Source organism: Eriocheir sinensis, chromosome 10 (assembly GCF_024679095.1).
Source record: "Eriocheir sinensis breed Jianghai 21 chromosome 10, ASM2467909v1, whole genome shotgun sequence".
NCBI lineage: Eukaryota > Metazoa > Arthropoda > Malacostraca > Decapoda > Varunidae > Eriocheir > Eriocheir sinensis.
The window spans coordinates 4223972-4249143 of NC_066518.1; the positions used below are offsets into that span (position 1 = coordinate 4223972).

The 25172-nt window shown below is 42.2% G+C and overlaps 3 protein-coding genes across 11 annotated transcripts; 1 reads left to right on the plus strand and 2 right to left on the minus strand.

The window, feature by feature from the left end:
- The first annotated feature begins 916 nt into the window (after window positions 1-916).
- LOC126996469 (UDP-GalNAc:beta-1,3-N-acetylgalactosaminyltransferase 2-like) lies at window positions 917-11286 on the plus strand. 9 transcript variants are annotated; one of them, XM_050856942.1, is made up of 9 exons: window positions 917-1081; window positions 4678-4983; window positions 6066-6248; window positions 6846-7055; window positions 7554-7942; window positions 8772-8892; window positions 9072-9255; window positions 9682-9911; window positions 10234-11286. In XM_050856942.1, the coding sequence occupies exons 3-9, from the start codon at window positions 6155-6157 to the stop codon at window positions 10455-10457; spliced, it is 1452 nt and encodes a 483-aa protein (XP_050712899.1). In that variant the 5' UTR covers window positions 917-1081; window positions 4678-4983; window positions 6066-6154; the 3' UTR covers window positions 10458-11286. The 9 variants fall into 9 exon arrangements, with proteins under 9 accessions (XP_050712899.1, XP_050712897.1, XP_050712901.1 ...); XM_050856944.1 differs by having other exon boundaries at window positions 928-1081; window positions 4657-4983; XM_050856941.1 differs by lacking the exon at window positions 917-1081 and adding an exon at window positions 1596-3032.
- Window positions 10830-16676, minus strand: LOC126996470 (tetratricopeptide repeat protein 4-like). Its single transcript, XM_050856949.1, has 8 exons — window positions 16190-16676; window positions 15626-15758; window positions 15000-15161; window positions 14466-14668; window positions 13832-14008; window positions 13081-13190; window positions 12384-12557; window positions 10830-10931 (listed from the first exon to the last, which is right to left on the minus strand). Exons 1-8 carry the CDS (start codon window positions 16367-16369, stop codon window positions 10844-10846), a joined length of 1227 nt encoding a protein of 408 aa, XP_050712906.1. The 5' UTR covers window positions 16370-16676; the 3' UTR covers window positions 10830-10843.
- A 1040-nt stretch (window positions 16677-17716) lies between these two features.
- LOC126996471 (transmembrane protein 147-like) lies at window positions 17717-22551 on the minus strand. Its single transcript, XM_050856950.1, has 5 exons — window positions 22218-22551; window positions 21230-21365; window positions 20873-21094; window positions 19190-19454; window positions 17717-17866 (listed from the first exon to the last, which is right to left on the minus strand). Exons 1-4 carry the CDS (start codon window positions 22292-22294, stop codon window positions 19197-19199), a joined length of 693 nt encoding a protein of 230 aa, XP_050712907.1. The 5' UTR covers window positions 22295-22551; the 3' UTR covers window positions 17717-17866; window positions 19190-19196.
- Window positions 22552-25172: the final 2621 nt, after the last annotated feature.

Consider the following 25172-nt stretch of genomic DNA (forward strand, 5'->3'; position numbering starts at 1 on the left):
TAGAGAGAATGAGAATGAAAGAATGAGAATGAGAGAATGTGAAAGAAATAATGTAAGAAAGAATGAGAGAATGTCTCCAAAACGGAAAATCTCAACACAGAAATTAATCTACTGCATAGGAATGGGGAGCCGTGTAGTACGGCGACTAGCCTGATGGGCGAGCCTCCCATAACTCCCTGTGCGAGAGGGGTACCTCTTTGGCCGACTGGTTAAAGGAGTGGCTCTCCCGTCTCGTTGGTTGCGGGTTCGATCCTGGTGTCGGCAAAACCTTTCCTTGTCTGGATTAATTTCTCGTGTGTTTCGTTACACGCAGTGGTCGTGTGGGAGTGTAATAAAGAGAAAATTCTGGCATTACGTACACTGGTGGCAAAGCGGTGGCATCCTCTCCTGTGATTCTGTTGTATCACCCTGAGTGGGTAACAGGTACAGTGATGGCCCATGCTCTCCGAAGTTCATAGAAAATGGGAAAATCTCAATACACAGAAATGAATCAACATAGGAATGGGGAGCCGTGTAGTGCGGCCACCCATAACTCACTCTGCGAGAGGGGTACCCCTTTGGCCGGCTGGTTAAGGAGTGGCTCTCCCGTCTCGCTGGTCGTGGGTTCGATCCCCGGGCCGGTGCCGGCAAAATCTTTCCTTGTCTGGATTAATTTCTCGTCTGTTTCGTTACACGTAGAGGTGGTAAGGGAGTGTAGTAATGAGCAAATTCGGGGCATTACACAGCCAGTCGGGAAATATTTTGGGTGGAATATTGAGGGCCGCGGCGGGGAGGGGGCGGAGCCAATTAAGCTGGCTTCACTTCTGTGACGTCATGCCCCGTCGTACTCTTCCTCCAAGTTTCGAATCATGAAAAGAATATTCTGGAATGCCCGGTGAAATTACTGTCGTCCGGCTCACAGGGGCACTCATTTTTGCCCCGGGCCTGCGCAGTCAGTCAGTTGTGAGACGCGACCGTGGCAACACTTCAAATCAAGCAATGTGGCCGTCAACATATTAACACAACACTACTACACCTACTGGCTTACAAACGCCGACCCTTAAATTCAGTCGACCTTAACTGAAAACCCCTCCAAACATAAGTATACCTTAAATCTTGTACCTTTAGGCCTATGGGGAGAGTTATTTAAGTTAGTGCTTGTCTGGGAGGAAGGTCCTTGTGCGTCGCAGTGAAATGCCAGAAATTTTCTTATCTTCACTCCCACACGACCACTGCGTGTAACGAAACACACGAGAAATTAATCCAGACAAGGAAAGGTTTTGTTTGCACCGGGGATCGAACCCGCGACCAGCGTAACGGGAGAGCCACTCCTTTACCAGTCGGCCAAAGAGGTATCACACTGGGTATGTGGGTATGGGAGGCTCGCCCATCAGGCAAGTCGTGTCACTACAGCAGATGAATCGGTGTAGTAATTAAGTTTTGGCCACTGCGTCTTGCGAAATAATAAATAAACATCATCTTCTTTTTTTCTTTTTTTCTTGATTTTCTTTTTCCTTTTCTTCTGCTTTTCTTTTCATCTTCTTTTCCCCTTTCTTCTTTCTTTCTTTTTTTTTTTGCTTTTCTTTTTCTTTTTCCTTTTCTTCTTATTTCTTTCCTCTTCAATTTTTTTTCTTCTTTCTTCTCTTCATCTTCTTTTTCCTTCTCTTTTCGTTCTTCTTTCTTTTCATGGTAGATCTTCTTTTTCTTTTTCTTTTTCCTTTTCATCTTCTTTCTTTCTTCCTCTTTCGCATACATAAATACAGTAATTATATAGGGCAATGAAATGTGCATGCAGGGAGCTGTACGTATATATAGGGATCATTTAAGCACTGCAGGTAAAAAACATATCAACGTAAATGTAAATGTAAAAGAAAAACTGGCCCAGAAAAACGTGAAAATGAAGTTCGTATATTATAAGACATTTCGCCGCCCAAGAACACATAATTTGACAAGGCTTTCGTGGGAGCTTTGGGCATTTCCAGGAGTAGTTTTATGACCCTGGTGGTATATTTCGACCCTTCCTCTGCACCATGAACCCAAGAACACATAATTTGACAATGCTTTCGTGGGTGTTTTGGGCATTTCCAGGAGTAGTTTTATGACCCTGGTGGTATATTTTGACCCTTCCTCTGCACCATGAACCCAAGAACACATAATTTGACAAGCCTTTCGTGGGAGTTTTGGGCATTTCCAGGAGTAGTTTTATGACCCTGGTGGTATATTTTGACCCTTCCTCTGCACCATGAACCCAAGAACACATAATTTGACAGGGTTTTCGTGGGAGCTTTGGGCATTTCCAGGAGTAGTTTTATGACCCTGGTGGTATATTTTGACCCTTCCTCTGCACCATGAACCCAAGAACACATAATTTGACAATGCTTTCGTGGGTGTTTTGGGCATTTCCAGGAGTAGTTTTATGACCATGGTGGTATATTTTGACCCCTCCTCTGCACCATGAACCCAAGAACACATAATTTGACAAGGCTTTCGTGGGAGTTCTGGGCATTTCCAGGAGTAGTTTTATGACCCTGGTGGTAGTATGGCCCTTCCTCTGTACCATGAACCCAAGAACACATAATTTGACAAGGCTTTCGTAGGATTTTGGGGCATTTCCAAGAGTACCGTGAACCCAAGCACACACATTTGACAAGGCTTTCGTGGGAGTTTTGTGCATTTCCAGTAGTAGTTTTATGACCCTGGTGGTAGATTGACCCTTCTTCTGTACCGTGAACCTTAAGAAACACTCATTAGAACCCGACTGACCCCCTCTTTGGCCTTATAGAACTAGCTGATGTGAGAAACGAAAGTACCGTTGCAAAGCCTCATTTATTTACATGCAGCTGTCAAGTCGCAAAAAGTATCCCTGCAGTGGTAATCAGCGTTGACCCACAAGGAGACAGGAGGAACAGGAAGAGGAGGAAGCGAGGGAACGAAGAAGGCAACCATACAGGAACTTTGGAGGCTGTACAGAGTGTTGAGAGTTACTAACAGGAGAAAATAAGCACAAGGAAGGGGGGGCGTGGCTACTCACCCGGCTTGCCTTTCCTGGACAGGTTATACTTACTCCTTACCATGCTTGCTTACTTACCATATTTACTTACTTACTGATGGATACGGTTAATTAAGCTAACTGCTGCTTCTAATACACCGAAAAAACAGCATGTGGAGTGCATTGGATACTTCATTTGCTTCACATTTGTTAAGGTTTTAGTTATCGATGCATACCTATTTATTGTGTCAACGGCTTAAATATGTGGGATGCTTATGGATTTTTCTGGAGGAAGGTTTACTTTTCCTCTACGTCCAGATCTTGAAAAGGTTATTATTCTCGTGGGGGCAATATTGGAGGCGTGCAGTGACTCTCCATATTTACCCTGTCTTACTTACTTACTCACCCCCGTTCTCTATAGCACAAGGAAATATAGTAGAAAATGTTGGGTGGGCTAAACTACTGCGAGCACGCCAGTCCATAAGTTGATAGGTCATAGTGGGAGAGCTACGGGTGACTATATGGGCTGGTAGGACGTGCCAGAAGCAGTGTACTTGTGTTCAGTCTTGAAAATCATAAAGGAGATAAGTGTGTGTGTAGGGCAGACTTGAAAATGGCAAGTGTGTTTGTTCCTACTACTTCATCCGGAAGGAAATTCTTAAAAGATATACGGTAACTCTGTTGCTGAAAATTCGTCTTCTGCGGTCAGTAGAAGTAAACTGATGAGGTATTTTGATTCTGTGACCTCTAGTAGATGACTGGAGAGGCAAATGGAACAAATCTAAGGGTTGGATAAATGATTGAGCGAATAAGTTGTCCTTTGACTGAATATGGAATTAATGACTTGAGTCGCTGGGAATAGGAAAGGGATTCCATACCTGAAATCTGCTTGGTCCATCTTCTCTGGGGGGGACTCTAGCAGTTTCAGATCTCCAAGGTACTGAGTAAACCAAACTGAGGAGGAGAACTCAAGGAGGGGTCTAATGCGAGTCTTGTCTACTGGAATCATGAAGGAGGAAGATCAGTTGATTGTGCTGTGAAGTAGATTAGAGGCTAGGGCATTAGCTTTGCATATAATGGAGTGGATGTGGGTATTAAGATGCAAGGCTGAATCTTATCATACTCCTTATCATACTTGTTGAGAATTATTAACAGAAAAAAATAAGCATAGGGAAGGGAGGGGGTGTGCATGGCTATCCACCCAACTGACCTTTCCTTGACAGGTTTTACTTACTCCTTACCATGCTTGATATGTAGATACTCGATGGTGATTTTCAGTGTATGATTCTGTACTGCCGGAAGGCCACTGAAACGCCATGAATTAATGTTGCGGCTATGGAATAATTAGCGGGAAATAGTAGGTTAAGTGACTCATTCCCTCTCGTAATAGCAAACGTAATTACAATTGTTAACATTTAATTTGTAACGTTTCAGTGGCCTTCTTGCAGTACAATTCCATAAAGGTTCCTCTCTACTGGACTCTACCTTTTGGCTTGGTGATATGACAACTCTGAAAATCTTTTATGACAATATTGAAGTGTGCAGAAAAGAGGCACCCTTATGAATAGTTACCTCCCTAGCATCTTTATAATTACTAAGGTACACAATCATTAAGGTAAACTAAGGTAAATGGGGTCACAGAAGATGTTGGCAATGAAATCATTACTTTTCACCCTTCCCATGTCCAGTCTTTTCTTTAACCCCTAAAGGACGGCTGGCAGGAATTGCCGTTCGGGCGGAGAAAGACAGAAAGGCAGGGTGTGGGAATTCCTGTCTTCCGGTTGCCCGCCAAGATTTGTACTTCCCAACATCATATCTCTGACGTGCTGCAACCGAGGAACTTCGTTTCTTTCATTATGTAAATGAAAGATTGGCAATGTAAAGCACTATGAACGATTGTGTTTTTGTCTGAAATTTCCACACAGGACACTGATGAAGAATACCTAATTAACCATATTTCATCAGTGCGGCACACGCTCTGCGAGCAGGAAATCGCCCTCTAGCCCATCCTTTAGGTAACAGTAATAATCTAGAATTACTTATTGCAATGGTTTACTCTCATTGTTTTAGATTTTAAAGTGTTAATCATCACTAATAACCATTTGTTACATATTATTGTTTTTTGAGATTTGTACAGCTGCTGAAGGTTGATATTTTACAGTGATGGATTACTATTTACGGTAGGTGTTGGGTTACTTTTTGTATGTGCAGAAGGTTATTTCCTTAAGTGGCAGTAGGTTACTATTTAAGGTGATAGATTACCATCCATGAGGTTAATATAGGGCTCAGCAGGTGTAAGGGTTAAGTAGCAGCTTGTGAGTTTGGTGGTGGCTTGGTCCGCTATCTTGATTTGTGTAAAGTTCTAGAATTTTACTCTGTTCCATAAAACCACAGTTATCAATGCAATTATTTTTTTGTACAATCCAACCTGAGATATAGATATTTTCTGATTGTTCTTTTGGCCTTGTATTCCTCCACAAATGTATTAGTCTAAAAGACCTTGGCTAATATAAGTTTTTTTATGACTGAGTTTCGGTTTAACTTTCTTTAATTTTTCTTGTATGTCTCTAGGTCAAAACAAGTGTAAATAGCAAAGAAATGTACTAATTGCTTGTTTTCTGTTTGTCGTCTTACTGAACTTTGGAAAAGGAGTTGTGTCATCAGTCTTGGCAGCCATTTAGCATCAGATCCTCTCTTATTTGTCTGCATTTAAGACAAGGTTGCATAGAGGGATCGTTTGGAGGATTTTTTATTGAATAACTATCGGAAAACTATATATATTGAAAAAAATCCCTAGGTTCATGCACACTTCAGTAGTCACATGATGTCACAAATCTCATGGGTGGAGCAATGATTTGACAAGGGGTTGGCTAGTGTCTGTTATGTGTGTGAGTGCTCACTGACTGTGTGATTACATCTATCTATATCCTCTGCTTGCCTGCTTTTTCATGTTCCTACTGTAATCACTGTAACCTTGCCTCACCTTATCATTATATCAGTTTCACCCTTATTCAATTAGAAAAAATGTCAGAATGGATGGTTGTTGCAGATAGCAGTAAATGTATGTTTGCCATAAATGATGACATCTGTTTTCTAGGGAAGTGTGCAGGTAATGTGGCTTTGAGGGTGAAGCAGCCATTGGGAGTCAATACAAATAGAACCTCGCGCCAACTACTGGACTTGGTGATGGAAAGGATCAGTGGCAGTCGCCAGGCAGCTGCAGTGTTCTCCTCGGCTCTCATCTTGCCCATCATCTTGCATCTCCTAGCAAGAGAGGAAGGTAACAAGCTGTTAAGTTAAAATGATGGTAATTATTATTATTGCTGCCTGCCCACCTCAGTGCTCTTCTTCCGAATATATTCTGAATCCAAGGAGCAGGAACAGGAGAATGAGAGAGCTGCAACAGCTTACCCTTGGGCTCATCCCAGGGGTGAGATCTCCGAGGCTACTGCCAGGGGTGATACTGTCCTGGGCAGGTGTCACACACAGGATGAGTTTAAAGACAAACACAGTCTTTCTTTCTGATGCATTACACTGAGGCACTTGTACACAAATGATCATGAAAATACATACTGATAAAGACAGATAAATGACAGTCTGAAGTCTGGGAGCTATATATCATGTAAAAAGTGTGAACATTACTAGTAAAAATATTGTATAGCCTAGAGTAATTATAATCAGTGTACACCACACTGACCCAGAAGCCCCGCCCCCTCTTCCATAGCCGTGTGAGCTGACTGGTTGGATGAAAGGAGCTTGGAGTCAGTCAATGTTACCCTGAAGGGAGGAGGCAGGGCTTCCAGACCAATTTAGAGTATGAAGACTATAGTAAATATATTTCAGAATTCTTGGTATTGTAGTATGCAATGGTTTACAGCAAAGGTACCATCAAAGCGCCTCATCTTAGGAGTGTTATCAGCAAGGGATCATTTCTCCCAGCGCGAGGCAATACGGCAGACATGGGGCTCAGCTGTGCGGGGTCTGTCAGACGTAGAGATGAAGTTCGTGTTGGGAGACCAAGACTGCTCCATCCACCCAGCTGACCGCATCTCTCCCTATGGCTGTGATGTGTGGCACCTGGCTCAGGGTAAGACAAGCATGGCTGGCAAGGCTGCAGGTGAAAACTTTCTCCTGTGCTGTCAGACTCACTGAAGAGTGAGCCAATATTTTATTTTCCCTTTTACTGAAAACTCTGGAAAAGCCACTGTATTTCTCCCTACAGCTTAAAACTCTCATGAGGGAGTTTGAAGATGCCTCTCATACAAAATTTTTTATTGTTTTTCAGCATCTTTTGTCTCCTTTTATGCAGTGTGTATTGCAGGCATTTTTTTCTAGTTTCCTTGCCCGTTGACCATCTTCTGTACTGTAAAACAAATTGGTGTGTCTCCTGATCATAATGTCATATCAGGTATGTACACGATGCAGAAAAAGCTTGGTCTTAATCTAAATAGTTTCATTATAAGTGTATTCAGTGCTCTTATATTATTTACTCAAGAATTTTGCAAGTCTCAGCAATTATCAAGGTATTCAACTAAATTTTAGATCTTTCACTGGACACCAGAGAAAAAAAAATCAAACATTTCAGATCTGGAAAAAGATGAGCCAAAAACATTCTTCAAAGCTCATCATGCTAGCGAGCAGAAGGAAAGCTTGAGGAGTGTGAGCGGCTGCTTCACTGGACTTGGCTTCAGAGTTCTCCATCCCGTCATTATTGAGAGGTTCATGGTACCGAGGGTTGTCATCAAGGGGTCAAATAATCTTATTCTTAAACTGAGTGACCCTGAAGAAGTTCATGAGGAGATCAGGTTGTCTCCCAGTGCCTGCTTTGAAGAGGGTGACTTGTGCAGCATCAAGTTACCCTACCACTTGAAGCTGCCAAGAGGGTTTGAGGGTGAGCTGAGTGTGGTCAGTGAGGAAGAAAATGAAGACTTGTGTGAGCTCAACTTACATGACTTTCAGAATGCAGGAGATTGGGTGAGTTAATTTATTAATTGTTTAATTGTTTACAATGATGCATAATGAAAAGTACATAGAAACATATGCTTAGTTTAATATTGTATGATGTGCATGTGTAATTCACCACTACCTGATCACGACCTGGGCTTGCCATCGCCAGCAACTATACCCTCCCGACTAGAGCAAGGCTCATTATAGTCCATCTCTGGTTGCTGCTGGGACACTCACACACCAAATACCCTATCCCCCTTGCTCAAGGGGAGACAGTAACCACACCTCAACAGCGGAAAAATCCCAGCTTTAGTGGGGCTCGAACCTCTGTCTGCCAGTGTACAGATTAAACCATAGAGATACCAGAGCTGTGTGCATGTGTGCGTGTGTACAGTCAGCCTGCCTTATCCATGAGTCTGCCATTTCTCTGAAGCCTCTTTTTGTAGGTTCTTCTTTCCTCCTCAACAACCCATTTTAATCTTCATCATGCATTCCCTTTTTTCCTCCTCCACACCTGATATCAGACTACTTCCTCAGGTACTCCAACCACTGACTGCTAAAAAAAATCTAACATCATTTACTCCAGCATTGTTTTATTCTTGTTGTAGCTCTTCCTTGTAAGTCCTTCACTTTCCTTCTATAAATCTATATGTAACCACTGCCATAAGATCTCTCGGTTGCCAGTTCCTCTCATTTTCTTCCTTCCCAATCCTTTAAAATTCTCCTTTTACTCTCATCCTGTTGCTACTACTGTAAGTGGTCAGAACCATTAAGCTTCACAGTGTTTGCTGACATGACCCTCTTAGTTCTAGGTATTAGTCCAAAAATGTTCCCCTGACAGTGTTCATCTCTTCAGGTTTGTGATTGGAACAACAATTCAGTTATAGAGTACAAATTCCTTCGGATGAAGAAGAACATTTTAACAAAATGGCACAAGTCTGCTTGTCCACTGGTATCAGCAAAGTTTACTGTTGCAGGTAAGCAAGCATAAGTAACTGAGCATTATTTTTAATCATTCTTCTATCTGCTGAGTTATGTTCTTTTCTTCCTTTTTGCACACTTCTGAGTTTATTATCTAATTTCTGTAAGAAACCATGTGTCTGAACCATATCTTAGGACTGGCAGGATACCCTGATTATACACCTTTCCCTTCTAGACAGGCCGTTCCTAACAGAGCACCGGCAACAGCAGGCTCAGAGGACAGAGGCATGGATGGAGCACCTGGCTGACCTGCAGGCCAAGGTGGAGGAGGAGCAAAGTCACTACCAGGACTTACTGCTGCTTCCACACCTTGATGTGTACACTTATCTGTCACTCAAAGTGATGTTCCTCTTGAGATGGTAAGAGTCCTTCAAATAAAGAAGAAGCCCAGTTAGCACAAGAATTTGATGGATAAACAAGCTCATACTATATCAAATTTGTTGATATTGGTAAGCCGAGTGGCTTAAGATTACCCACATGCTGTCTTGAAGACCACCCATCAACCTGGACTCTAGAGGAAACCGTTCAAGTGAATCAAGAACGAGCTCCAGGGGGCAGCATGAGCCAAGAAAAGATGGCGCCACTATAAACACTTGCCTGCACCATGATGGGTTGGGGTTGACTACCATCCAGGCCCCTCAAGAAAGCCTACCAGCGCTATAGGCTGGCACATAAAAAAAAACTTGTTATTCGAGACCTGTTTGCAAAACTAGATAATATTAAGATGAATATTTTATAGTTCATACCACGAATTGTTCTATTTGAAAGTTTTTTCTTTTTTTCAGGGCAACATACAACTACAACTTTTCCTACGTGATGAAGGTTGATGATGACACCTTGGTGAATGTGAGTCTGCTGAACCTGTTGGTGGACGATGGAGGGGAGGAGGACCATGTGTGGTGGTCGCTCTTCAACCACCACCATTCTGTTCCCTTTTATGGCAAGTGGGCAGACCTAACTTACCCATCTCTGTCTTACCCAACCTTTCCTGCAGGATCAGGTTACCTAATGACAAGTGAGTATGGCAGTGCAGTATATATTTAGAACAACGTACCTTCTAATTCTGAGGGGAGATATGCATAATGAAGTAATATTGTATATGAGAGACTGTTGCTGGCATAATCTCTACTTCTGTTTGGTTATTGTTTGTTATATAGTGCAGTTTTGGACCCTGCTAGATATCCATAGGGCCTCAAGTCATACCCCCACAAGAAAGAAAGCTTTTGATAGAACCTGTTCCTGACAAAATCTCTGCTCTAACCATGGTGGTGCTTGCAGCTCATTATAAGAAATCTGCACTTGTTGGGTTGAATACAAGTTTGGTCTACTCATTCCAGGGTCTCTTGTCAAGTCTTTGGTGGACGCACATAACCACTTGGTACCACATGGGGGCGAGGATGTCAGCATGGGCATCTGGGTGTCCTCTGTTTGTGCTGGAGCAAGACACATTGATGTCCCTTGCTGGCTGCCACATGCCCACTGCCCTGAGAGTGTTCTTGTGCCCCAGTTGTCAGTGCAGCAAATGGTGGAAATGTGGCAAAACCTGACTCACCGGATGTAGAATCTCTTGTCAGTGAACACCTATCTAGGGACAAAAAATTGGCACAAATCTAGTCATGAAAAAGAAAGGATATAAAGAGACGTAGAGAGGCCAAACTACTCTCACACAAAATGTACTAAATCCAGGTGAGTATCAAAATCTTTCAAACTAGATAGGTATTCTCTTTTTGTCTTCTTCCTCTATGACCTTCGTATGAGCAGCATCCTTATGCCTTTTTTTTTTTTTATATGTCTGGCGCTTGAACTGTCTCATATAATGTAAAAAATATTACATCCATAGTTAACTGAATCGCTTGGCTTTGTGTAACATTTTTATAGAGATGATTGTTACCTTGGTGATGGGAGTATTAGATTAAGAAAATAGCAAAGTAAGTCCACAGATACACTTTAATTATACTTACTCACAAATTCCTTCATAAATTTTGTGCCACTCACAAGCACAATAAAGCTCGGAGTCCCCCCTAACACACAGTACCTGGGGAAGGAAGAGAAGGGTTGAGGCGGATGTCAACAATATGGTGTACAGCAATAGCAATATTATTCAACCTGGGTGGACAAGCATTAGTGTGGGGTGAGCTGTCTTTGGGTGGCAAGATAAATGGAAGGGATTTGATGGCTAATAGTACTTGTGATAAAAACAATCATATAGTTATGAATGTAGAATCAGTGTTATGTCTGTATTGTTCTAGTGTAGATGTCCAAATGGAGATATAAAATAACATTAGTGCATACAGGGAATTATAATATAGCTCCTGTATTCACTTACATTTCTTACCTAGCTAGCAATATTATGGCTGACTATGTAAACTAGTAAAGAAAAGTGAAACAACCATTTTTTTCTTTCTTTCCTATAAAATAGATAAGTTTAGATTTTAAAAAAGAAAAAAACATTTCAGTGACCATCTCAGGGTGGCAGCTTTTTTTATTTAGCCTAGGTGTGAATACTAAAAGTTGAAGACTGGTACATAGATGTGTAACTACAGTAGTACTTCACCTAAAGTACCTTCAACAGACCTGGAAATTCTAAGTGGCCATACTATGCAAATACAGTTACAGATGAAAAATATCCATCCACCTCCTGTGAAACATAATAACTCGGGCACCTCTTTCTGAACAGCAAGTCGCAAGTGGGAGGAGGGTGAAGAAAAGGGTGAGGGAGGGAGGGGTGGGGGATGACCTGGCAGCAAATAAGTGATTTACCACACAATGGAGCTACTGAGGCTCGGAAATTTTAGTGAAAGGTGGGTCAGTATTTATGTTCACAACTGGATCTATTTGCCTAAAACAAAAACATGGGAATCTAGGGTTATGATTTCTGGTGTGCCTTAAATGAGTATAGTTAATGTTGCATCACAGTTTGGTGTGCATTCGGTCCCTAAAAATATTTTGGGATACTCCTGTGAATTATCTTAAACATGGATTTGACAGCTATTGATGAAAGAACAAAGGAACATTAGAAATACAATAGTTGTGGAGGGATTGTTTCAGAGCACTAACCATACTGCTTTAGCAAAGATTAACAGAGAGGGGATATGGGTAAAGGAGGTGGAAGGCTCCAGGGAAGGACTATGGGGAAGAGTATGAAAGAAAGGTTGGTGTAGAGCAGAGGGGAGCTGGAGGGATAGAAAGAACATTTGGACTACTAAGGGGCTATCACACTGGGCAAAATTTCTGTAGACCTTCAATCAAACCATGATTTCTGCTAGTGTGGTTCTCATTTGTTTCTTGTTATTGCTGCTGCTGCTGATGGTGAGTAATACCGTTGTCCTTCGGTGAAATCTACTGTAGCTTTGGAAGATCGTGGACACGTCAGAAAGCCATGGAAATATGAGAACCATGTCAGTGGAAATCGTGGTTTGACTGAAGATCCACGGAAAATTTGCCCAGTGTAATAGCCCCTTAATGTAAATGGTAAAAGCCTATGTACCTGGGATCTGAGAGGACTTGGGATAAAGTGTTTGAATGATCAACACTGCACAGCTTTTCCTTTTCCTTATCCTCAAAGAAAATCCTTAGGGCATGGAGCTGGTATTTATGCTCTGTGTCCCATGGGGCAGGAGGCACGCCTTCCCCAAACATTGCTTCCAAGTGGTCACCAAAACTGAAGGAAAAACAAAATAGTGATAATTGCTGCATGCCAGGTAGGGAGAATGATTCACTCCCCTAAAATCACAGGACTCCAGGTGCCAATTTCAAAAAGTGAAAAAAATATTATTAAAGTTAGGCTGATCTATTCATACATCCTAATAATTAATAGGTTATGCATCCTAATAATTATTGTTATACAAATTTGGACTGTGTAAGATAACAACAATGCCTCAGGGCACACCTACACTAGCTAGAGGACACTTGATAGAACCTGTTGCTATCCAATCATAACTTTGATTATGGCACCTGCAGTGATTATAGTGGACTCAGTTAAACAAAGTCTACCTGAATTTCTCTGGCATGTTTTACAATTCTCCCTCTCTAACCTCACTGAAAACAGCACAAGCAATTGGGAGCCACATCACACATCATCCACAGCATTAAGTAGCATTGCTTCTGGTGTGAATGAACCTTAAAACTGGGCAGAAATGTTAGAAAAGTGTTGCAAGCTAAAAAGATGAAAGAAAAATGCTTACCAGTCACTTTCAGTAAACTCTCTAATGAAGTCAGACTCTTGATACTCTGGGTAGAGCAGTATCACCGGCCACACCAACTCACTGCGCTCATTGAGGTGGACTCTCGCTCCCTGTCAAAGAATAAAGGCAGAGGTAAATAGTACAGGAAGAAATATGGTAGGAGGAAGCCTATTCCAGGATTTACTGTGAAAGGGTGAAGATGCTGGTTTACTCTTGCATTAGTAAATTGAACAGAATAGGGATGAGCTTGAGTAAAAAGTCTTTGCAGCAACAGTTTGTTATGTTCAAACAAATCTCTAGAGTCAGCTCCCGAAACATCTTCCTTTACCTTAAAAAATGAAATGTCATGAAACGTTTTCATAAAGTAGCGCCTCACAAAAGATTTAAACAAGGCTCAGTGCACAAAGGGAAATGGAGAGAGAAATATTGGGAGAGATAGGAAGCATGCATCATGGATTAGGGAACAGAGAATGGTTGATGATATTCTAGTGGTGATTGAGAGTAAGAAGTGGCCTTGGGAGAATCATATCTTGTGTAGAACTAATAACCAATGAACAAAGTAACAGAGTGGCAACTGAGGATCTGCAGGAGCAAGGATTGACACAGAACCAGGTGGGGAGATGAAATTAGAATCTTTGCCATGACAGGACGGAGTACGGTAACATCAGACCGTGGTGAAATATGTTGGGAAAGTCCTTCGTCCTACAATGAATGAATAATGTCTGATGATGATGGCAGAAATGTGTTTCACCTGAGCAGCTGGGTGGTGGGCCTCCAAGTCTTGTAGCGTGAGTGTGGCCGAACCCTTGATGTGGGATGTGCCCAGCCTCACTCCGCGGTTCTTGATAACATTCAGAATGCTCTCTTCCTCGTCCTTCTTTTTATTGACTTCTCGCATCTTCTTGCGGTTGTCTCTCTCTAATAATTTCTGCATATGAGAGTGAGGTTTGCTATTAACAAGAATAATTAATGGTTTATTTTAAAAAAGTGTTGTTGCAAAGCTGAAAATGAGAATTTAGAGTATTAAGTTGTATCGTGGGTTGTTTACTAATCAAGGCAAACTTATATGCTGCCACAAATTTACCTTAAGGTCAGGCATCAATTGACTTGTGATCTCTATCCATATCCACAATCAATATAACAATTAATAGAAAAAAATTAACATATGGAAAAAAATGAGAATCATCCATTAATTCTACCACAGCAATGTCTAAGGGAGTAATAGCAACACTTCTCTTCCTCTCACTGTCATCCTGCCTCAAAAATTCAGTTTGGTGCATTTAAAACATTAGATGCACACACTGAAGACTATACCACAAGAATGCTTACAGTCACAAACAGACAGATTGATGCCTGGCCTAAATTAGCTGTAAAATGGGGCTCACCTTTTCTTTGACCGCCTGGAGTCTGAGTGTCTTCAGTTCTGCATTGGCCGGGTCCTGCTGGAGGCCTCGCTCGCACCATGCAAACATCTCGTCCCATGATTTTAACTTCAAGGTGCTGTCAACTGCTCTCTTGATGGCTTTTGTGTAGTCTGGCTTTAGCTCAAGTGCCTTCTCACAGTCTTTGATGACGGAGCGATAATTGCCTGCAGGTAAAATTATTTCTCAGATCATTCAATCACTTCATTATGTGTCTTGATTCTGTACATGACAGTAGTGAATTATTGGCTGAAAACTGCTGTAACTATACCTGAAGATACATCCTTTTGCAAAGCATCTAATTACCTATTTGTTGCCTGTCTTGATTCCATACACGAGAGTACTGAACTAGCTGACTGTCTTTGGTATCTCCTGTCTTCTGTGTGGAGTAGCATGCTCTTTTTGTTTTGCCCTTTGGCTGTTTAATTTACCCCACTGACAACACAATGGATTATACTCTGCTGAGTCAAAAAATCTCAGGTGTACTTAAACTTTTACCCAGATGCCAGTGTGCTGCAGCCCTGTTGTTGTGAAGCTGGGCATTCAGGTCTTGGTCTGGGCATTTCTGCTTCAGACCCTCGGAATAATTGGCGACAGCAAGCCTATACTTCTTATACTTGAACTGCAGATTGCCCTCCTCCTTATAGCTTGTTGCAACTTCTGTAATGAGCAAAGGTTAAAAGTCAATAAGAGATGGAAATTATGAATCAGGAGAGAGAGAAATTCACATAGATTTACATACTTAGATATTCAGACCACCTATGGTCCAGACTAGGTAGTCTGTCCTTAAACCTAAGTGAAATCTTATTTAATTTAATGTCACCAAGACTTTGTATTTCTACTTTTAGTGAATATCAAGTAGAAGAAAGTGGTGATTAAGCTGGGTTTTAAGCGAATCAATTGTACTGCACTGAACCAAGCCCTGGCTACCAGTGAAAGCCAAATCTGTGCCAATCGCATCAGACGGGTTAATCATGTAAGAGGGTTTAAAAAGTAGCAGAAACTTTGCTACAGTAGTGCAGAGCTTATGATGGGGGTCACTGTGTAGCAAGGCTTGCTGAAAACACCAAAGCAATGTTTGTGCACTTGAACCCAGAGCTCTGCAGCAGGAGTGATCTTACAACCTAGGGGTGTGTTGTGGTCTGGGTCGAACTTGAGCTGCGCCAGACCCTCGCTCAGGGGGTTGATGGCAGCCTCCCCCTCCACTGCTCCCTCCTCTTGCAGGTACGGGGAAAACAACGGGTGCTCCGCCATTTGCTGCAAAGAAGGATGTCATTATTTATCACTCATTATTCATCTATTTGTTATTTTCAGCATTGTCATTATTCTGATTTATTTATTAGCTATTATTAAGTTAGTGGAGGAGTAAGTTGCTGAGGTGTGTACTTAGGGTTCTCATATCATATTGTAAATACAGAATGTTAAGGGCTATTAAACTACGCAAATTTTCCGTGGATCTTCAGTCAAACCACAATTTCCGCTGGCGTGGTTCTCATTTGTTTCTTGTTATTGCTGCTGCTGATGATGGTGAATAATATCGTCGTCCTTCGGTGAAATCTAGCGTAGCTTTGAAAGATCGTGGACATGTCGGAAAACCACGGAAATACGAGAACCACGTCAGCGGAAATCGTGGTTTGACTGAAGATCCACAGAAAATTTGCCCAGTGTCATAGTCCCTTTATCCATACCTCCTTCCAGTTGTCCTCGGTCCAGCAGTCCTTGGGTCTGCCGCCACCACTGCTGCCTCCCTCCAGTTTCTTGTCCAGCTCCTCGTCCAGGCTGCGGGCAAGGGCGGCTCGCTCCTCATCGGTCCACGCCTCCCCCTTCTGCTTCTTCTCCAGTGCCTTCTGTCTCCACTCCTCCGCCATGGTATTTATGCTTGACACGAGACCTGGTGATACTCTGGTATGGACTTCCACACTGAACTAGACGAAGGATCAATGGTTTCTGACTGTCCTCTCGTTCTTGTTTCTCCTCTAATTCTTCTTTTTTATCTCTCTCAAGTTTTGCAAATATCAAGACATATATTATCTATACCACCCTGCTTCTTCACTCCAGCCGCTAAACAGTGAGACGCCCTGACAAGTGTGTATTATTTGACACGCCCGAACAGCTGATGCAATGAACAGCTGCACGTGGGCTTGTTTTGTTTTGCTGGGTGGCTTTGGTCTTGGTCTTGGCTATGGTCACGAGGCACTACTGCTCATCTTATTAGCATTCTGATTGATAGTTTATTGTTGCAAGTAAAACAACAAAGGAGAAGGGAGGAGCATGCCATCCCAACCCTCAGGCAGTACAGAGTGTGATTATACAACTAAGGATACATGTGTAAGTAGCACCAGGAAACTAAAAAGATACAATGGTAGGGTTCTTGCTTACCACTGTTTGTTTGTACTGAAAAAATGATCGCCTTTAAAGTGGTGTCCTTCGAGAAGTTTTCATTTCCTGGCGCGCAAAAATCTGACTTTAACCCTAGAAATGTGACGCTGAATTTGACTAACGTATATGCCGGTCATAAGTAAGAATCACATGGCTGGAATTTGTGGGTCCGACCGAACCCACACTACCTCCTACCTCGTGTCAGGAGCGTGCACAGTGTAGTAGATGGCATAACCCATCATCAAGCTCTGAGTGTCAAATGGATTCAACCAGAACCATAACTCGCATACAGCTACCACTTTTAAAAAAAAAAAAAAAAAAAAAAAAAAGCTCAAATATCAAACCGTAGAGACAGCGATGGTCCGCCCGGAACTAGCGTTACAGTTCTAGGGTTGATAGTTCTTTTCAGAGGTAGCATCAAACTTTTAGAAGTAATTTCTCCCCTCAATATGAAATTTCACTATCATAGCCTTCATTGATACATGCATGGGTGTTTATTACTCGTGTAGATATTCTTTCCATTAATAATTGCTTACAATAAGCATTTTACAATACACAAGAACAAGGTACTGTGGTTCAGGGAGGGCTTGTATGCAAGTGGTTCAGAAACCTTGAATTTCTCTCTTGAAGAACTATCCCAAAATGATTAGGTATTGTGCTTACCAGTGAATGTGACTTGTCTGTGATTTGGGAGCTGATTATCATAAAAAAAAGTACATACATTGCTAATTAGACAAGATATTCATACAATATAGAACCTAAATGTTTAACCTTCATCAGTTCCCAATCCATATTGTACCAATGTTGGTGGTTAAAGGAAATCATACAGTCTCAGGTAAAGAGAAACATTTATTCATGTACATATAACCAGCACATTTTTGGTTTAAATACACATACACCACTTCAACACTTGCTCCCCTGTCATGACAACACCAGGCCAGGCAGGGGACAGCACGCCTCAGCCACCCTCTGCCAGGCAGCTCCGGCTGTCAACAAAATAAGGCACGATATGGGGTAATTTCAAAGCTGCCGCTTGATGGAATGCAAGGTTGACAAGGCATTACTGGGTTAATCATTGACTTCCATGCCCCCAAAAGTCCAAGGTAACTCAAGGTGATAAAAAACATGAACCTATGCCCTGCAAAAACAACTGAACTACTATCTGACACTGCATACACAGGACCAAAATGTATCTACTATAGTCGGTTCAACCGAGTCTGAAGTGTGCATTGTCGCGCAGTGGCAACCTGCTGTCACACGGTGTGTCCGATTTCGTGGATACTGTATGGTAGCCTACGCATAGTAAACAGTCATCAGTGTCAATAATATGCAGGCAGCAATAATAAATATCATCAGTTATAGTCGATTATGAGTTAAAAAAAATATTAGTAATGTCGTAAATAGTTGTTTTATTAATATAAAGCCTGCAAATTTTTCTCAGTGGTGGAGAGCTTCAAGGCTGTTTAATAATCATAATTAGCAATCTTGTAAATTAGCCCCTTTAGCACCACTCCCGGTTACTCAACCTGGGCCTGTATACCGCTTGCCGGGTCAGGCTGGGTATCACTGAAAGTGTCAGACATGAGGCGTCAGCCTTCTTCCTCCACTGGCTCCACAGTGTCTGAAAACTCATCCCTGTCATCTACTAAGTCACTATCACCACTTTCTGAGGTATCATCACTATATTCTTCAGTAGAAGCACCTGGCAGATATTCAGAGCCAGACTTGGAACTACTGCTGACCGACATAGTGGTGATAACAGCGGTTGCAACGATTGTAGCAAATCCAAGATGGCCAGGCTAGGGACACAGTGATATAATCCTTCTCTTATGGAAGCAAGACAAGCACTGAGTCCCAAATATCAACCCTGAGCCAGCCAGCCTTGAGATGCCGTGACGTCTCGTGACATGGCAGTCACTGATTTGCTTGAGTGACTGTGGGCAGAGCTTCAGGGTATCTCCAGTACATAGTACCACCCCCTAAACAGTGTAATAAACTATACCGCCCGCATATACCCGCCCTCTGAAACAATAGGAAATTTCGCGTACTCCCGGACGTGACGGCACATCTTAGTGCATCCATCCCCTATCACGTACATGTGTACGTGACGGTGCTGAAGGAGTTAACAAAACAACTATTTGCAACATTACTAATATTTTTTAACTCATAATCAACTATATTTAACGGTTATAATTTTTGCCTCCATTTTTCAGTGAGCAGTATGGAATGTGCATTTTTTCCTAAAAATTTCTTTTGTCAGTGATCTGCCTCCACTGTGAAAAAAGAAAAACCTACAGCAACGTACGTACCATTGACTCAAGAGAGACGCTGGCCAGACGAGTGTGTGATGAAGATGTGTGAGGCGATGACAGCTGTACACAGAGTGGGTGTTGCACTGGCGGCCAAGAGTGTAAAACCCGCCGGCCGTGAGCCCAGCAGGAGTGCTAACACCTGAGGCAGCAGTGGTCGATACACACATCCGGCCAGCAACACCGCCGAGATTGGTCGCACAGGTGGGGCAAGGTCTGCCCTCCACCACAGCCACACCAGCAGTGCCAGGTTGAGGTGGTGCACCTGCCAGGGGAAGATGGGAAGAGGAATGAACACAGTTAATTCTCTGATTAACATAGTTGGGGTCGAGGTCAAAAGAGAAACTCTATTTAATGAATTAATAGGAGGGAACAAGTCAAAATAGCTGAAAGTTTGCATACATTCAAAGGTATTAATAGGTACATGATAGTATATCATATAAAAGCAAAAGATACTATTTGCAGTATGGTTAATTAATGTTGCATAGTATCAATCAGAAAGTTTTGCTTAACTGTCTGAAAAATATTGTTCCATCAAATAAAACTACATATTATTTGGTTTGGTAAGTTTATACAGTTAAGTAAAGAAGTCTCCAGTTCTTCATGCTGAAACATTACCTTTTCACCTCTCTACTTCAAGTATTCCTCAGTTCTATTGATCCATCTTACTGGGGTTCTACCTACCTCCAAAGCTCTTCTACTTGACTCATTAACCTTCACAAAATCATCATTCTGCATTCATATAATACATCTGAATACCTCAATGGATTCCAATTTATCCTTTTCATTCTACATTCAATGATTATGCACCTTTGGCTGTCACATAATGACTCACATCCATTTACATCTGTGCACATGTTCATGACTCATACCATCCCATCTTGTTAAACTAAGTGCTCTCTGAAAGTAACTCATTTCTACTATACATATACTTGCCTATCATCACTTATTTCCTGCTAATTCATCAGAGACATAGGTTAAAGTTGTCAGAACTGTATGATTCTTCAATCCTTTCATTTCCTCCATGTTTGCACTTCTACCTCTAATGATTCTCTTGAGTGATCTTATGACCTGCCTTGCCTACCCTTCATTGTCCTTCTCTCTTCATTTTCCAATACTCAGAACTTTTCTGAAACACTAACCTTATTAGTCAGCCTATAAGATTTTTATTCTGTTAAGTATCCCAATACTACAATGCAGCCATATCACTGATGGAAGGCCCAGTGCAAAGGTTAAAGGTATTCTATTGACTACTAAAAATAAGATATGGACTTGGAGGTCATATCATGCATAGAATGGATAACAGATGGAAAACAAAAGTAGCAGAGTGGCAACCTAGTGATCGTAGACAGGGGTGGATAAAGTTGGGAAATGTCTCTGTCCAACTGTGGACTAGTAGTGGCTGAAGATGATGATCATGAAAAACAAAAACAAAACAAAACAAAACAAAAAAAAACTATATGGCAGTGAGAGGAGGCACAGTCACACAAAAACTGAGAAACACCAGTTGAAAATGTAAAATAAACAGAACACTGACAAGGATGTGGAAGGCGAGAGACCGAGTCCTTTATGGCCCCTGATTGGCTGAATGTAAGATCAATACAGCTGCCGTTTCCTGAATTTTGTTTTGCAACGAGACGCTCTTGTACCAAAAAAGAAGTGCAATGAAATTTAAAAACTCACCAGACTGACGTTGGCATCAAGGCTGATCTGAATGTACTTCCAATCGAACTCGAGGCCCCTGGCACCCACCCAGAGTGGCAGCGCACGTGTGAGAAGGAGGTCAGCAGCAGCCCAGCCCAGGCCAGTGATGAGCACCTTCATATGACCTGCTCCCGGAACGCGACTCAGCACCACACTCATGCCCATCACATCGCCAAAGTCCACAGTTGTCTTCACCAACTCCTACAAACATTAGGATGCTTTGGATCACACTACATTACTGATGAACTATAAATGTCAAAGATATTCCAATAATAAATCAAAATAAGAAGCAGACTTAGGCAGATTAAATACAGAGACTGAATGATAAAGACTCACAGAGAATAATCCAGCAGCCTCATAGGGGCTGTCCAGTGTAGGAAAGAAGGTGGCTAATAGCAACATCTTGCATAACTGGACCAGCAAGTACATGCCCCCAACTTGAACACACTTCCAAAATGCACCATATTCAGTCCTGAAAAGAATAACAGCAGTAGAAGTAGTATTCATATTAATACCATAAATATCATTAGTATCATAGCAGTAAAGTTGCTACAATCAGAAGAGTTAAGTCCACGACAACTGATGGTTATTAGAAAGGGTAAATTTCCGGAACATCACCCGTGGAACACTGCTGGACGAAACTCTTAATCTGGTAGGTTTTGGTGTGTTATTAATTAATCTGCGAGCTGCTTCTGTTGCAAAACATGATATGATTGACTTTTCAATGCCTGTTGTGCACCCGCCGCTGCCTGCCGCCACAGCTGCAGAATAGCTCGCAGAGAGAGGTTGAACTTGCTTACTGATTCTATATTTCACTCACCACTCACAAAGATCACAAGTGGACAAACTAGAACAAAACCAGGCAAATTAATGCGTTTCCTGCTGTGTATTCCCCCAGTGCACATGCATGGTGGACAGCAGAGCAACTTATTTCCATGAGGAGGTATTTTTCGCAACACTGGCCCACATAGTCGACCACCCCTGCCACCGCCATGTCCAGTCCTGCGCTGTGTATTTCCGCTGCCCCACACTGCGTGCTGAATAAATTTAAAATAACCAAACCTAACTTAATGTACCCTAGCTAAGCTCCCCTTTGCATCTGTATCAGAAAAGCAATACGGCAGTGTTGTATGGACACAAAATACTTCATGTAGCACCAAGGTGTTCTTTGCTGTGAGATGGGTGACATTCTGGAATAATACCCTACAAAACATATATGACAATGGAAAAAACTTCATAAAGTATGAGATATAAAGGACATTTGTAATGAGAGGAACTTAAACCTGCTTTATTATAAGGTTGAACAGAAAGGCTAACAACTTACATCCCTGAATACTTGTAGGTGAGGAAATAGGGCCCATAGGCTAAGGCCAGGCAGTTCCCGAAGTGGAAAAACGTCATTGTGCAGAATAACGTGTGGGGGGCAGAAGGCTTGGGCGTGGAGGGCCTAGCAGAGCCTTCCTGACGCGGCTACGGGAGGACCACTGGCGCCACTCAGGCCATTAGAGTCTGAAGTATTATAAGTTATTTGTCTCCCTCGTTAAGCCTTTGCGCTGTGGTGTCCCTTGGGTGTGCGGAAGGCGTGGAGGGGTCACAGGGAGGGGCTGAGGCGGCCTGCTTGTTGACACCGGCTGCTGCTGCTGCTATCATGACACCCAACACCTGCCTGTGGGGATGCGTCCGGCCAGCTGGTGGGGCGCCTCGGCTCACTAATTATATGCTTCTGGCTGCTTCATGGGGGTATGGTTGGTATTGTCAAATGCTGCCGCCCCTCACACCAACTATTTCCAAAGGCCAAAAAGGAGGTTAAGGTTGAACGTGGTATGCTTGGTATTGTGAGATGCTCCCGCCCCTCGGCCCTCACACCAACTATTTTCAAAGGCCAAAAAGGAGGTTAATCGCGTTCCCATGAGGTTGAACGTGGTATGCTTGGTATTGTGAGATGCTCCCGCCCCTCAGTGGCCCTCACACCAACTATTTTCAAAGGCCAAAAAGGAGGTTAATCGAGTTCTAATGAGTGTTCTTTTAGGTCCACGGTACAGAAGAAGGCTCAGACTACCGCCAGGGTCATAAACGTACCCCTGGAATGGAAATGCCCTAAACTTCTACGAAAGACTAGTAAATTACGTGTTCTTGGGCGCAGAAATGTTTAAAAATATGGCCCAATACCTCCATGTGGCTGGCCTGTTTGCTGTGAACTCTGATAAGCTGTGTTGAAGGAAAGTCAGAGATGGATGAAGGCTGCTAAGAATAACCAAAGCTGGAGGACAGGAGAGGAATGATCGAAGTGCACAAAACTATTCAAGGATTGGAAAACAGGAATAGATTCGAAACAATTTCTTTAGATTATCTATCACAAAACTTAGGGGGCACTCAACAGATTTTTGAGGAAAGATGAAACAAAAGGCAGACAAAGAACCCTTTCAAAAATAGAAATGACAATCACATGCAGCTGATATCAATAGAAGCGGGCAACAGGATTTATTACTTAGATAATTAGGAAACCCACGGATCCTTAATTATTACTGCCAATCGATCGTAGCTCTTGCCCCATTCCTTATCGCAGTGAGATGGAGCTAGAGAAATGATTGATTGATTGATTGATTGATTGATAGTTTATTGTTGCAAGTAAAACATCAAAGGAAAAGGGAGGAGCATATAAGGTGCGTTTTGTTCTGAACTAGGAATAACTTTCAGGTTCGATGTGGTAATACGGGAAGTCCTTTATAATTTCCTTTTAACAAATATAATGAAATTTCCTTCCGGGTGTATGATCACAGCGGCGTGACCATATACTTTATACGGGCCACCTAGGCAAAGCAATTAAGAATAAATATTACAAGAAATGATGGATTAGTTAATGCATTTAATATTTCTACCTCTACCACGTCGTTACTACTACTACTACTACTACTACTACTACTACTACTACCACTACTACTACTGCTGGTTCTGCTGCTGCTATTACTGCAACATGATTATTACCTATTGTTCATTACTTTACATTAACGTCTTTATACATTTAATCCTACAACCCCCCCCCCCCCAAAAAAAAAGGAGGATGGGGAAGCAAAAGATCGTCAACATTACATGAGTATAGCCTGCCGTACCTGCCATTCATGTCTCATAGTGGTCATCGTGGTCTCCGCAGCCTATCTTATCATAGGAGAAGGCGAAGGTTTTTTGGTACCACTGCAGGAGGGAGACGCCCCACTCCCCCCGCACCACCATGCCGCCCCAGGCCCACCCCATCACCAGGTACTCCCACCCACTCCAGTCCGGCCTGAACCGAAACACCTATGAGATGGAAGAGATAACACTGTAATGGCATCCCCGGCAATAATTGATACATTGTGACCTTATTTATGATGTGTCGTGTCCTTCCAATGATCCTTTGTGGTTTACCTTTCTTGCCCCAACATTCCTGATTGTGATTGGTTACTTTTAATTCGTTCTTATGTTCTATCTTATGTTTCTTAGTCGGCATATTCTACCTCCCCGCAGCTCATTTTTTTTATCCTCATTTAGAGAATCTGGAGTTCAGGTTGATAGGTGATCTTTAGGACAGCATGTGGGTGGTCTAAGGGTAATAAAATGGCAGCTTGATTGATTGATTGATAGTATATTGTTGCAAGTAAACAACAAAGGAGAAGGGAGGAGCATGCCATCCCAACCCCCAGGCAGTACAGCTTGTTTGTATACATTTTAAGAGTTCAATTCCTTCATTTTCCTTTGATTTATCCCATTTTTTTGTATCCATTCCCAGTTTTAAGTAGTTTCATGGGGGGGGGGGGGGGGATATTTGTTTGTTATGGTTGTGTGGTGAATAATTGATTGATTGACTGATAGTTTATTGTTGCAAGTAAACAACAAAGGAGAAGGGAGGAGGTAGTTTGTGTATGCTTGGTGGTTCGCTCCCGCTCATGTGTTTCGCTCCCTCTGGATCGCTCGTTTCGGATTCGCTTCGAACGTCTTATTTTACTTCAGTTAGAAGGTGACGTACAGGTAGCTGATATAGAGGTTCAAGCTTTCGCAGCCTGCCTTTCCTGCACTCACCACCTCGAATCTCTTTCCTTGCGTGTGTCTGGGTAAGAATTGCTATATAGGTACTCGCGTATACTAATTGTCTTCAGATATTTTTACTGTTTCTAGTGAAGTCATGTTCGTGAAGTGAGTTGACTAGGTGTTTTATATTTAGTGTTTTATGTTTAGTGTTTATATTTAGTGTTTTTATATTCATTTGGCCATGTGGTGAGCCCTGGTAAGTTTTTTTTTTGGT